General features: G+C 45.7%; 1 protein-coding gene across 6 annotated transcripts in view; it reads right to left on the bottom strand.

The window, feature by feature from the left end:
• Tram2 (translocation associated membrane protein 2) overlaps positions 1–13,223 on the bottom strand; it is a 77,633-nt gene that overhangs the window by 44,139 nt on the left and 20,271 nt on the right. The window contains exon 1 of one of the 6 annotated variants that reach the window (XM_010631084.2): positions 9,010–9,057. The exons of 4 other annotated variants lie outside the window; for them this stretch is intronic. Coding sequence is in view for 1 of the 2 variants with exons in the window: in XM_010631083.2 (XP_010629385.1) it covers positions 8,807–8,887 (81 nt within the window). In the remaining variant the exon portion in view is untranslated. Of the gene's footprint in view, positions 1–8,806; positions 8,966–9,009; positions 9,058–13,223 lie in introns of those variants that run through there. One more of the 6 variants, XM_010631083.2, reaches the window with a different exon arrangement.

The following is a 13,223-nucleotide window of genomic DNA, read 5'->3' as shown; positions in this document are numbered from 1 at the left end:
GGAAGGCTAGCAGGAGCCAGCTCCTCACAAGAGCCCTTGATGGCAGGTATGAATATTGGACTTACTCTATACGGGAGAGGTGGCCACACAGGGTTCTGAAGCATTTACAATGTTTAATATGTGATTTCCACTGCAGGGAACTCATCATGCTCAAAGTGTGCAGGATAGCTAGAGAAGGGAGGTAAAAGAGGTGAGAACCACGTAGGAGGCTACCAAATAAGCGAAGCAAAGACAGCAACACATTCAGGACAGTGTTGGGTGATTTTCAGAAGACTCAGTGGCACATGAAGTTAAATGTGTTCAAGAATGGTGCTTAGGTCTCGAATATAGACACACAAACATGTAATTTAAATAAAAGGTGAGGGTGTGACGACAATCATTCACAGGGTGCCGTGTACAGCTAGGCGTGGCAGGAGGGAGGAGATAGTTGGAGAAGCCAGAGGAACACCAGAAGGGGGACCCACCACCAGGAAAGAACAAGGTTTCAGGAGCCTGCTCAGCAGTGCCAGACGTTCCAGGGGCCTCACAGTCAACCTCAAACAGCAATGGAGGCTGCACCAGGGCAGGGCCTTTATTGTGACAGATCCCAATATACCTAGTGGCCTTATAAGCACAAGGTTCCGAGTTTGATCCCCGGTACCAAAAAAAAAAAAAAAAAAAAAAAAAAAAAAAAAGTGCTTGGCACACAGTGGGGATTCAGGAAATACAAGGTGTAAGACAAACACATAATGAATGTTTAAAAATTTTATTACAGTAAAAGACACACTGCCATAATTTACCTCAATATACTTTATTCCCCTTCTCTTGAACATACTTTCCCTATTGCAGTTCTGGAAGTCCTCTTTTCTACATCTTTATGAGGTTTGATCAAAAATATGGTGCATGCTGCCACCACCAAGTGCCATCCAACAGAAAGGTGGCCTTGTAAAAAGTGTCCTCCTCCACTTTATTCACCAGATCTGGCACCATGCAACTTCGGGCTCTTCTCCGAAGTCAAAATGGCCACAAAAGGCAAGCATTTTGTTGTTTGTTTGTTTGTTTTGGTACTGGGGATTGAACTCAGGACCTTGTGCTTGTGAGGCAGGCGACGGCACCACTGAGCTAAATACCCCAGCCCATGGCAAGCGTTGTGAATTGATTCAAGACACTGACGTCTCAGCCATGACAGCTCAAATACAGACACTCATGAAAGACTTCCAGGACCGCTTCAGAAAGTGGCAAGAATGACAAGGCACGTGTAGTCAGAGTGAGGCAGTGTGTTTTGAGGAGGATTAATGGCAACATATCTTTCACTGTAATTAATTTTTAAAAATTTAAACACCATATTTTTCTCTCACACCATGTGTTTGTGGATGTGCATGAAGGAATGTGTGAAGCGTCCATCAGATGCAGAAGCGTCCATCAGATTCAGAAGCTGAAGCACGTGGATGTGCACAGAGTGGGAGGCAGCAAGGGTGTACACTGTCTGTAAGGGTAACCTGACTGAGAGAAAGCCAGAGACAGGGAAAAGAGGCAGGAGGGGAGAAGCCTGCGCCTGTGTGCCATAGGGAGAAAGATACTTTATTATTTTTCCATTCCCATATTCATACTATGGAATATTATTTGCACCTCATTGTACAGATAAGGCTCAGAGAAATTAAGCAACTTTCCCAAGGTTGCACAGCCAGTAAGTGAAAGAGCAGAGGAAAGAGTTAAGTATTCAGAAAAACAGGGGGCTGCAAGGAGGAGCTTCTCTAAACTACGTCCACACCAGAACTACTTCTCTAGAAAGCCCAGAACTGTAGGGAAAGAATGCCCTGCAAGGCCCCTGCTCCCTCTGCAATTCCGACCCTTGGCTCGTCTCAATGTATGAGCTAGATATAGAGAAGAGGCTGAGTAAACACCCCTTAAATGGATGTAATTCAGAGGAGGTGAAGCAAGGCAGGGAGCTGAGGAGGAATATGGGGATTTAGGGGAGAGAAGCAAAAAGAAAATTAATGTCCTCTTCCCATTATAGTCACAAAAGGTCTAGGAAAATTTAATGACTCCTTTTGAACCAAGGCATACAGCCACTCTCAGCAGCCATAACTTCACTTTCATTCCTCCTCAGAGGGAGAGGCAGGGCCACCAGTGGTCCCAGGAGAAGAGATGTTAGGTGCAAAGGGCCATGGCCATAAGAGGCCTCCAGTTTCCTATCGGTTTTCCAGCAGTTACCGCCTCCTGACCAGATCGGTCTGGAATCAGAATCCTCAGACAGGCAGATAAGAGGCTGGCCATGAGCCACAGCCTAGGCACTAAGGTGGCTGTGATTGCCACTGCGAGGCTGCCAGCTTCCTCCTGGATCTCACAACAGCCATACCACATTTTCTCATAGAAGAAAGCGTTAGAAGTAAGAGAGCGTGTGCCTGTGTGCACATGCACAAGTGTATGAACATACATGTGCAAACCTGACCATTAACACAGTTTCACTGCCGAGAAACATGTCTTCATGTAATATTCTCCATATAATGGAATTTTTAAAATGTAGAGCATAACCTCAGCATTCTGGGTGGTGTAAGCAGGAGGATCATGACAAGTTCAAATCTAACCTGGGCAGCTTGCTGACTTACTGAAAACCTGGCTCAAAATGAAAAATAAAAAGGCTGAAGGCATAATTCAAAGTGAAGGTCCTTGGGTTCAATCTCCAGTACAAGAAGAAGAAGAGCAACAAATTCAATCCTTTAATCACAAAATAATTTAGATGTAGGGCCAGGGACTTAGCTCAGTGGTACCACCACCTGCCTCACAAACACAAGGACTGGAGTTTGATCCCCGGTACCAAAAAAAAAAAAAAAAAAAAAGACGTGCTCTGGGCAAGGCCCAATGTCACAAGGGGTGCAAAAAATTGTAAGACCCATATCCTTCCTTCAAAGGCTCAGAGAGAAGTCAGGTGTAGCCGCACACGCCTGCAATCCCAGCACTCGGGAGGCTAAGGCAAGAGGATCACTGCAAGTTCAAGGGCCACCTAACACTAAATGGTGAAATGGAGTCCGGCCTAAACTACATAGTGAGACTCTGTCTCAAAAAAAAAGAGCAAAGGTTTGGAAACAAATCAGGGCCTACGCCATCAATCTAACATCCCTATTAAAGAAACAAACTAATCACATCTCCTTAAACATTTATTCCAACTCTAGCAAAAGTTACATTTTTTTACATCATTGCCTCAAATAATCTGCCACAACCCCTTGAAAAGCAACAATGACATCTAACGCGAGAGATCTTACAATGTTCGAGGTACTGTACTGACCACCAGAGATGACCTTGTTCCCTCTCCAACTCTACTAGGAACCACTCCACTCCTAGCTACTGAGCTCCCACCACATGCCAGGAAGTGCTCGAACACTCTGAGACACAAAAGGTCTTATCTAATCCTACCAGACACCCTAATGTACAGAAGAAGTGAGGCCCAGGGAGCTAAAGCACTTGCCCAAAGGCACAAAGCTAATAAGCCCCAGAGGAGTAACTGAAAGCCACACTCATTCATCTGTGACATTTGGCCTCCTAAACACCAAGTCACCTGCAGGAAGAGTCACTCTTTGTTTGCTTGTTTTTTTGTTTTTAGGAAGAGTCAGTTTTAAGATTAGAAAAGTGTCACTGGTCAGGGTCAGATTAGGCAAAGAACAAATAGAGAGTTCCGCCTGCTGAGGAGTGGAAAACGTGTCCATTTGCCTTTGTATTCTCAGTGTGCTTCGCACGAAGAAGAAACACAGCAAATATCTGTCAGTGTTCTGGGTTTACAAGGGATTTATGGATCTCCTCTGCAAGATTCCTGGGAGTGGGTAAACTGAGGCAGGAGGATGTACAGAGTGTGGGGAGAGGGTTAAACCAGCACCAGAGGAAGCCTGGAGATGGAACAGTCTGGCTTAACACAGTCACAGTGGCTCTGGGGGACTATCCTCCACGTGGTCCAATGTCTGATCTCTCCTGCCCGTCAGTCCCAGACAACCTAGCTTAAAGTGGGAAGATGAAAGGAAATCCAGCCCTCAGACCCTTTAAAGCTTTTATTCACTTATTTATTCCTTCCTTCCTTCAAAAAGCTGCTGGGTATTGTTATCTTCAAAGAACCTACTCAGTGCAAGACACAATACACAGCGCAATAACTACTGTTATTTTCTTATTATTTGGTTATGAAAATTTGTTTCACTTTTTCATTAAAAAAAAAAAAAGCTGCTTCAGGGGGGTGGGGTGGGCTGGGGATTTAGCTCAGCAGCAGCACCACCTGCTTCACAAGCACAAGGTCCTGAGTTCGATCCCCGGTACCCCCCCCACCAAAAAAAGCTGCTGGGCCACAAAGGTGGACTGTCTGTGCATGGGAGTTCCATAAGGAGGGACATCATTAAGCACCTTACACACTTCAAAGTTTGCCTTCCCCAAATGACTCAAGAGCAAGAGATGACCACGTCATTCAGAGTAAAAAAGACAACACTGTAACAATTCAAACTCTTCCTTTCTAGCCACTAAAACCTGTTCCATATTTCATAATTTACCAATTAAATTTAATCAGTTTCCTAATGGATAAGTGAGCCTCAGCACCTCTATATAAAACTGTCAAGGAAGCAGTTTCCTGTTAGACATACACTCAAAAAGACCAGTGGTAATTGGATACAGTGATTAGAAACCCATTTATACTGCCCTGGAAACTCTTGTTGGTCCCCGAGGGCTGAGTGTGCGATGCACTGGGGTAAGAGAAGGAAATGGGTTTAAGTGGTATTTGAGTATTATCTGAACCAGCAGCAGAAGCTGGAAGAGGAGGCAGTGCTGCCTCTTCACAACCAGGGGTATTCTGGGCTCACCAGAAATCAGGGCCAGGAGCTTAAAGTAGATGTGTTCAATTATTCGACTTATTACACCACAGATTATAGTATTTGGGGAATATCGGTTTAGCTTTGCCACTCTTTCCAACTGGATGTCATCATCCATGAGACAGGATTCCGAAAGGAGGCAGAAGAGAATCTGTACGTGCTCCTGGGCAGAACGATTCTCCACTGCCTGTGTCCTGGGCACAGAGTGTGGCTTCTATGGAATACATCCATGGGTTCTGGGTCAGATCTGCAGAGGATCAGAGGGCACAGGGAAGGCATCCGTCACATCTCTTCCCGCAGGGCAGCTTGGTGGTGATCCCCTTCAGCCCATTTGCCCCTTGCCCAGCTCCTCTCCTTGTTTGTTCATTTGCTTTTTGAGACAGGGCCTCGAATTTGCAGCGATCCTCCTGCCTCAGCTATCAAGCACTGGGATGACAGGGGTTTGGCCCGTCTTTTAACCACCGCTCTCACCAGCATTCCCTCTGATCTGTCTTCGCAGTCTTCGTTCCCTGTCCACTCCACCCACTGCCCTTCCAGCCTCAGGGTATCTCCCCGCTTCTGCAAGTCCTGGAGTGTTTTACTGTTCCCTCTGCTCTCCGTGATTTAGTCCATGCTCTAGTTAACAGTGCTCCCTTCACTAACCATTCCTTAATGGCCCCATCTCTTTTCTAATAGGGCCCTGCTGCGGGCAGGTACCTCAAAAGGCTTAATGCCAACACCACGTGATAATAACTAACCTCACCAACAGAACTCCTGGCAATACACACTAACTGAGAAAAACTTCTATGTACACTTGCCAGTACTATCCCTCATGAAACCAGTGGGCAGCAGACCAACAGCCACTCCTTAAGGTCACCTAAGTTCTCATGCCCACGTGTTGATGACCAACCTCTGCAATGGTTCTACTTATGCAGGACACCCCAAAACTGGCTGCTCCCACTGACCAAGATGAACTATCACTGTGGCCAGAGCCGCATGCGTGTTTTGGGGTAGAGGTAGGGAGTCTCTGCTAAGGAAAGAAGAGGAGATTGAGGACCACCAAAGACCCTACTGACCTCAAGCTGCAGTGATAAATCAGTCCTGGCTTCGTGAACACTCAGCTGTACTGCTTTTTTCCCCCCAGTACAAAGATTGAACTCAGAGCCTTTACACATCTCCACCCTTTTTTTGAGACTGAGTCTCACTAAGTCACAAAGTTGCCCCAGGCTGGGCTTGCACCTGTGATCCTCCTGGCTCAGCCTCCCAGAGTGCTGGGATCATAGGAAAGTGTCAACGTATCTGATTAGCCACATAACTTTTATTATATTAGAAATAACCACACCCATTGTGTATGGGAACTGGCTTTATATTGATGAATAAGGTCTTTTAAATAGTATCTGATCTGCTGCCACAGTCTGGAAGTCAAGGACCTCAGATGTTCCATAAAGGGTAGCTGTAGAGAAGGGATTACTCAGGGAGTCCCCAGCCAGACACTTTCTTTTCACAAAGGGAGTCTTCGTTCTTATTTTTAAGGATAGAGCAGGAAATGGGCTGAGGGCAGGCATAAGAGGGAGGGTGACTGAGGGAGGAGGGAAAGTCTGCAAACAAACAGGCCACTTATCTGGGGATGTCTTTCTACCTTTTCCTACAGCTGAGTAGCTTGGGGGCAAGTTGTCTGCCAAGCTTCCCGCCTGTGTAAACACTCTGGCACCAGCTGGGGTTTGGAATCTGCTGAGTCTTTGCCAGCTGGCGACCTGGAGATGGGTCAGATTAAAGGAATGCATAATGAGGGAGGGGGTGGGAGACAGAGGCTGTATTTACACAGAGAAGGTCTGGGGGGAATCAGCAATGACAGTCCACAGGAGGCAGGGCCTGTACAAAAATATGAAGGGGTTTCTACTGGCCTAGGCACCTTGCCCCACCCAAACAGCCCCAGGTGGTCATGTTCATTTGTTCTTTTTCCTTTTAAAAACTGACTTCTTTGTCCTGGTCTCAGTCCCCTGCAGCATCTTCCAAACCAATTACACAAAACCCTTTGAAAAGTTCGCAGCTGGTGGCTGGAGAAGGCTCAGTGTGATCAGACTACTCCAGGACACTTGATCTCCTGCAGTCCCAATTTGGGAACGCTAACGTGGAAACCCAAGCCACGTGCTGACAAGCAGGCCTTGGGCCACAGCCTGCCCCAAACCAAGGCCAGTGACAGGGGCACAGACAGCTGGCAGTCCCAGGCAGCCAGGCCAGCTTCCAGCCTTACAGAGAGCATTCAAGCCTCCCTGGCAAGGTCTAAAGGACATGGATGCTGAGGGGACAGCACACAGGACAAGGCCTGCCGGCTACTTAGCCCTTCCACTGCCCTGTGGAGCTCAGCAGATGTCAACAAGCAGACTGCAGTCAGTGCTGGCAGGCCTGGAGGCCACTTCTGTTTGAAAGTCACCTGAGCCTACAGAGGCACCTGTGGATGTCCTCAAAGGGCTAGACGGGTATCATCTGGGAAAGGAAGCAGGTAGCAGAGCAGGCACAGCAAGGAAAGAGGAAGGGAGGATACAGGAGGCCTGCTCTGAGTGCTCCACGCAGCCTGATGGGCATCCTCAGCCACTCTCATCACCCTCCCAGACCTCCTTATCTTTGAAAGGAGGTTCTCTAAAGTCCCTTTGCCCCCATGAATTCATTCCCAGGCTTCCAGGACAGTGACTCATCCTCAGACCTAGGTTTAAGCCGCTGCTCCTCTTGCTCCCTTGGGAAGCCCTGCTTCAGCAGCTGCCTCCATCCCAGAGAGGCTTGAATCTAGTTTTCCTACCAAGCGCTCTGACCTAGGGAAGGTCCAGGAGTGCACCATTAACGACCATTCCACCTGGCAAAGCAGGTATATCTATATCAGCCCATGTACCCCACCATCTACTACAGTCCCCCATTAGCTTTTTCCTTCACTATTTTATTAAATCCATCATCTCTACTCCACTGCTACAGAAGAGCTGCACACCCTCATCTCTCATCAAGCCTGTGGAAAAGGTTGTCTGCCTCAGGACTCAACTACTTCCTCCTCTCCAGCCACTATACCAGCTAGAACTGCCAAGCAAAATATGTACATATTCATACACACACACACACACACACACACACACACACACACCAGACAGCCCCTCCCAAGGCCCTCTACTGCTTAAAGGATAACATCTAACTCTTTTCATCTTACATTTGTGAACCTCTCTACCTCTTCATTCTTGATTAGGACAACTTTCTAAACAAACTCAGTGCAACTGCCCTGGATAGCCTAAAGGATATTCTGACATTATCCCATGAAATACCAAGGTCAACAAATATGTTTGGTACTGATACACAGTTATTCATTTCCAGTACACTAAAGGCTCTGACCAGTCTTGATGCAAAGAAACATGTTTGGCCTGGCGTTTCTGTCCCAGAAATCCTTTCACAGCATCAGACCTGTTACCTATTTAGTCATTATCTGAATGCCTCTTCTTGCTTGGAACACCAGCTCTCTGTTGTCCCTTCCACTTGCTCCTTGACTTACCCTTAAGGGTTAAGCTTTCTCCCCATCCTAACCTCAGCCCCCTGTCTACTTCCCTCCCTCACACTGGAGCATTCCCTGACCACATCTCCTTGCAGGGAGGTACAGAGCACGGTAGATTTTGCATTCAGAAAGACCTATGTTAAGTTCCCAGTTCTTCCCACACTGAACAGGAATTGTTCAGCATGTTCAGTATAGATAGAGATGGTATCTGTGAAAAAGCATTGTTGAGGGAATTTGTGGGATTAGAAGGTCAAACCTAGCACATCACAGATACTCAGTAACAATTACTTTTTGAAAAATTGTTGCTTCTGTTATTTATGATTTTCAATATCATCTTCTACATGGGAAGTCCAATCCTGAGCGCTATTCATTTCCCTAACCTCTCTCCATAAACTGGCTTTAACAAATACGTTTTGGTAACTTAGCCACCAAGAGCTCCATCTTCCACACAACAGCAGGTAAATGTGTACCCCTTTACCTGCCAGACCTGCACCACCCATCGAAGGCTATCAGCCCTGGGCATGCGGCTAACCATCTGGATACTCTCTGAGGCAATCATGTCCTCTGGCTTCACAGAACTCACAGTGTCTATCCCCGACCTGCCCCACTGTTAGATTTCCCTGGCCTTAAAATGGCTGCTACATAATAGTCTTCTCCTTCCCATAATGCCCTGCTTCTCACAGAAAAATATGGCTTCTAAAACGGACACTCTTCTTCCCAACAGGCCCTTCAGCTGCCAAGAGCAACCTACTTGCTACCTCCTCCAACTAGAGATGTCACAAGCCCCTCCTAGTGATGTCACAAGCTCCCCCAATCCCTAGCCACTACATCACTCAATCCCACCCCAACTCCTATGAGCTCCACCCAGGCCTATAGAAGCACTCCCTGGTCCAGGGATTTAGCTCATTGGTTCTGCCCCGCCTGTACAAGTGCAAGGTCTCAAATTCGATCCCTGTACCAAAAAAGAAGCACTACCTGCCTCACCCATACGGCTTTCTCTCCTTCGTTCAGATACAGCCCTGCACATTCTCCCCATAATAAAGGCTTGTTCTGGTCCTGGTTTTTGGTTCTTTTTACCTAATACCCACCATATCCTTACAGCACCCATCACTAGGCCTGGGAGGAAAAAAGTCTTTTGGAAATTAAAAATGGGAACAGTTCTCCCTCAAACGCAGACTGGGAGGCCCACTTCCACCATCACCGGGCAATAGTCTGAGTGTTAGGGTGTTAACTTGAAATTTTCAATTGCTGTTTTTAAAAGCTTAAAATTTTACTACAGACCATTTCATTCATATGACTCCTGTGGGTAATATGTAGAACTGAGAAGTTTCATTTCCACTTCTTATCAACCTTGAGTTTTTCTTGATGCTTTTGTAAAGGCTTTGCTGAACGGTTTAAAATATTTGTTTTCACCCTCCTAGCCACTCTTCAAAAGGCTTCTGAAAAAGCAAAGCTGTCAATTCACAGTAGATGGAAATGGCATCAATAGGATCAAGGGCATGGCTCCTCTCTCCAGCACCTAGCAGCTGTTCTATGGTAGCCCCTTCTGCTGCCCCCTCACACCAACTCTGGGCCTGAGAGAGGTCCTTCCTGAGTCCCTCCAAGAACCTTTCCTCCTCTCTAAGCAAAGGGCTCTGCCACCAAGCCAAGCTTTCCGTTTTTCTACTGCCAAAATGAAACAGCCCTCCTGTGTACTTTTCTGATCATATATAAAACAAATATATAGGCCGGGCGTGGTGGCGCACACCTAATCCCCGCTCCACCAAGCCAAGCTTTCCGTTTTTCTACTGCCAAAATGAAACAGCCCTCCTGTGTACTTTTCTGATCATATATAAAACAAATATATAGGCCGGGCGTGGTGGCGCACACCTGTAATCCCAGCACTGGGGAGGCTGAGGCAGGAGGATTGCTGTGAGTTGGAGACCAGCCTGGGCTACCTAGTGAGTTCCAGGTCAGTATCAACTACATAGTGAGACCCTGTCTCAAAAAACCAAAAAAAAAAAAAAGTAAAACAAAAACAAAAAACACACTTTTACCAAAAATATTCACCCAAATATGACACTCTCTAATATGCTTTTCAAAAAGGACTCTATGTTTTAGATATCATTTTATGATATCACACATAGATTTATGTCAGCATTTTAAATTCATCTAACCAACACTTACTAGCAGGCATTTAGGAATAACTTCATCTTTTAAGAATGCTAACATCTCAAAATATTTGGATTTTTTTTTTTTTTAAGTCAGGGTCTGGCTATATATTCCAGGCTGGCCCTGAGCTCTTTATGTAGCCCAGGGTGGCCTTGAACTCATGGCAATCCTCCTGCCTCAAATCAGCCTATGTACCCCACCTTCTACTACAGTCCCCCATTAGCTTTTTTCCTTCACTATTTTATTAAATCCATCATCTCCACTCCACTGAGTGCCTCAACCTCTTGGTGCCAGGATTACAGGTATGCACCACTGTGCCCAGGTGGATATACTACTGAGGAAAAAAAAAAAATCAGAATTCAACCTATGCGTTTTTATTACAACCCTGAAAAACCTTAGTGTCTAGGCCTAAAACAGCAAAAACTAAACCAACTGCATAAAGTTGAAAAACTTAAGGAAATCTCTTTTATAAGTTATATTTAAACAGCAAAAAGTCCTTGAACAACAACTTGTAAAATGCAATAGCCCTATTATTTTAAAAAAATGTTAGGTCACGCTTCAGTATAAAGTAGTTCAAGCCACTGATCTCCATGTAATTTAACCTCTCAGTTTTCTTCCCTGTGGGAAAGGGAGACAGCAATACCAAAGCTCTAGGATCCTTAAGAAAGGGAAGAGGCCAGGACTGAACCTGGGGCTCAGGGCATTTGCAGGAGGCACTGAAATACAAGGTCATAGGCTACAGGCTCAGGCTCAGAGGAGCAAGAGAGAAGGGGCTCCAGATCACCAAGGAGAAGCCCCCAGCAGACTGACTCATCATACTCATTTCTGAACAGCCTTGGTGCTACAAGCAGCAATGTGTGGCTATGGAAGCCATTTCTGGTGAGGATGAACACACCAGGATGTGCAGACTGCGTATAATCTATAATGTGAAAACTAGAGTTGCAGAAAAGGGCTGCTTAACGACAGCTGCAAAATTCATGGAATTGATTAATATTCATGTACTACAAACAACTCACATGGATTAAACCCATGGTATACATCGGGCTCTGTCAAAATGCTATGTATGCATTATTAGCTCCTTCCAAAAACCCAATGAGGTAGGTACAAGTATTTTCATCCCCCTTTTAGTAACAAAAAAACTGAGGCACAGTTAAATAATTTAAGTTACCTAGTTAAGTGAAAGAGTGGGTGAAAAATCAGGCAATTTGACGTCAAGACCTATACTTGGGTTACATATGTAATGGTATTTATAAGCTGGACAGGATGTGGCACCATGCAATAGAGAATCAAAGTGCATCTGCAGACAGGTAAGTCAGTGGAGCCTTATACCTGCAGCCTGTGTTTCTGGAGAAGAGCTGTGACTTAATAATCATAATACACCTTCTCCATAAGAAGCTCTTTCCGGAGGTTGCCATGGAAATGTAAAATCCAAATGCACTCTGGGGCCAGCACTCTCTGATCTGTTTAGTTTTACACGTGTCATTCCTCTGAGACTTTGGCAACATCATTATGGTCACTTTCTTGATGCAAAAGGAGAAAAGGCACTTGGGGATAATCACAGAAGTCATTCCTGGAGGAAATTGAGCTTGCAAGCTGAAGGACAGTATATTTAGCTTAAACATGATGGTGGAAAGTCAAGGATACTATATTTGGGCAAACCGTTGATTTGGAGTTTGGTGTGGTTCTGGCTTTGGCAGTGGTGCCATTCCCCTGCCCCACCCCTACCCAGGCCACATGGACCCAGCTACAGAGTAGGCTCTTACACAGGCAAAATCTGCCAACTTAGTCTCCCTAGGGGTCTGAAGAGCTGAGATGGCACAACTCCTCCAGGGAGCAATGGGGTGAGAAACCCAGTCTCTAAGCAACTAGGCAGGAAGCCTGAGGAGCAGCAACTCAGAAGCATTGGGTAGGTATAACTGGTCCGCCTGCAAGCATGGAAGCCCAAGAATCCAGAAGCACTTCACTACTCCAGCCACACTGAACTGCAAACATTGGTTTTCCGAAGCTTCTTCCCCATCAGTCTAAGCAGAGAGTGTATTTTAATCATCTCTGAGTAGGTGCTCAATAAATGATTGTGGAATGAATGAAGAGTTTTTGGAGACTGGCTGCACAGTGTGAATGCACTTAACCCTACTTACTATACATTGCAAAATGGTTACAATGGTAGATTTTATCACAATTTCAAAAAACACAATAATGGGCTGGGGATTTAGCTCAGTGGTTCCACTGCCTGCCTCACAAGCGCAAAGTTGTGAGTTTGATCCCCGGTTCCACAAAAAACAAAGCATAATAATGACACATTATAGACCAAAAAACAAAAGAAACAAGAGGTAGTGACCCTCAAATCCTTCCAATACTCACTGTATGAAATTTGGTAGAGCATAGGTTAAAAGATGTAAGAACTATTGGAATGGTTAATTAGGCAACTATCACCAACAGTGAACTGTGATTTACTGAAACAAAAAGTCACAAAGACATGGCAACTGGAACCCTCTCAGCAGGCCTACCCCCATGTCCAAAGGCAGAAAGATTCAATAACATATGTAAGAGGCTAGCAACGGGGCTCTAAATCCATCCAAGCAATGCCAAGAACAAGTAACAGCAAGACAGAGGGCATTCGTGAACCTGTACTAGGATCTTCCTGGTGGATGCTCTTACATACCACTTAGAAGTGATGGTCACTCAGGTCTGAGACAGCTGGGCACTGCTTTCAAAAATATATATGGCGATGGGGAGGGGAGAGG

This window comes from Fukomys damarensis, unplaced genomic scaffold (assembly GCF_012274545.1).
Source record: "Fukomys damarensis isolate Sample0158 unplaced genomic scaffold, DMR_v1.0_HiC HiC_scaffold_14, whole genome shotgun sequence".
Lineage (NCBI taxonomy): Eukaryota > Metazoa > Chordata > Mammalia > Rodentia > Bathyergidae > Fukomys > Fukomys damarensis.
The sequence above is the reverse complement of the archived record's forward strand: the minus strand, read 5'-3'. Positions and strand labels throughout refer to the sequence as shown.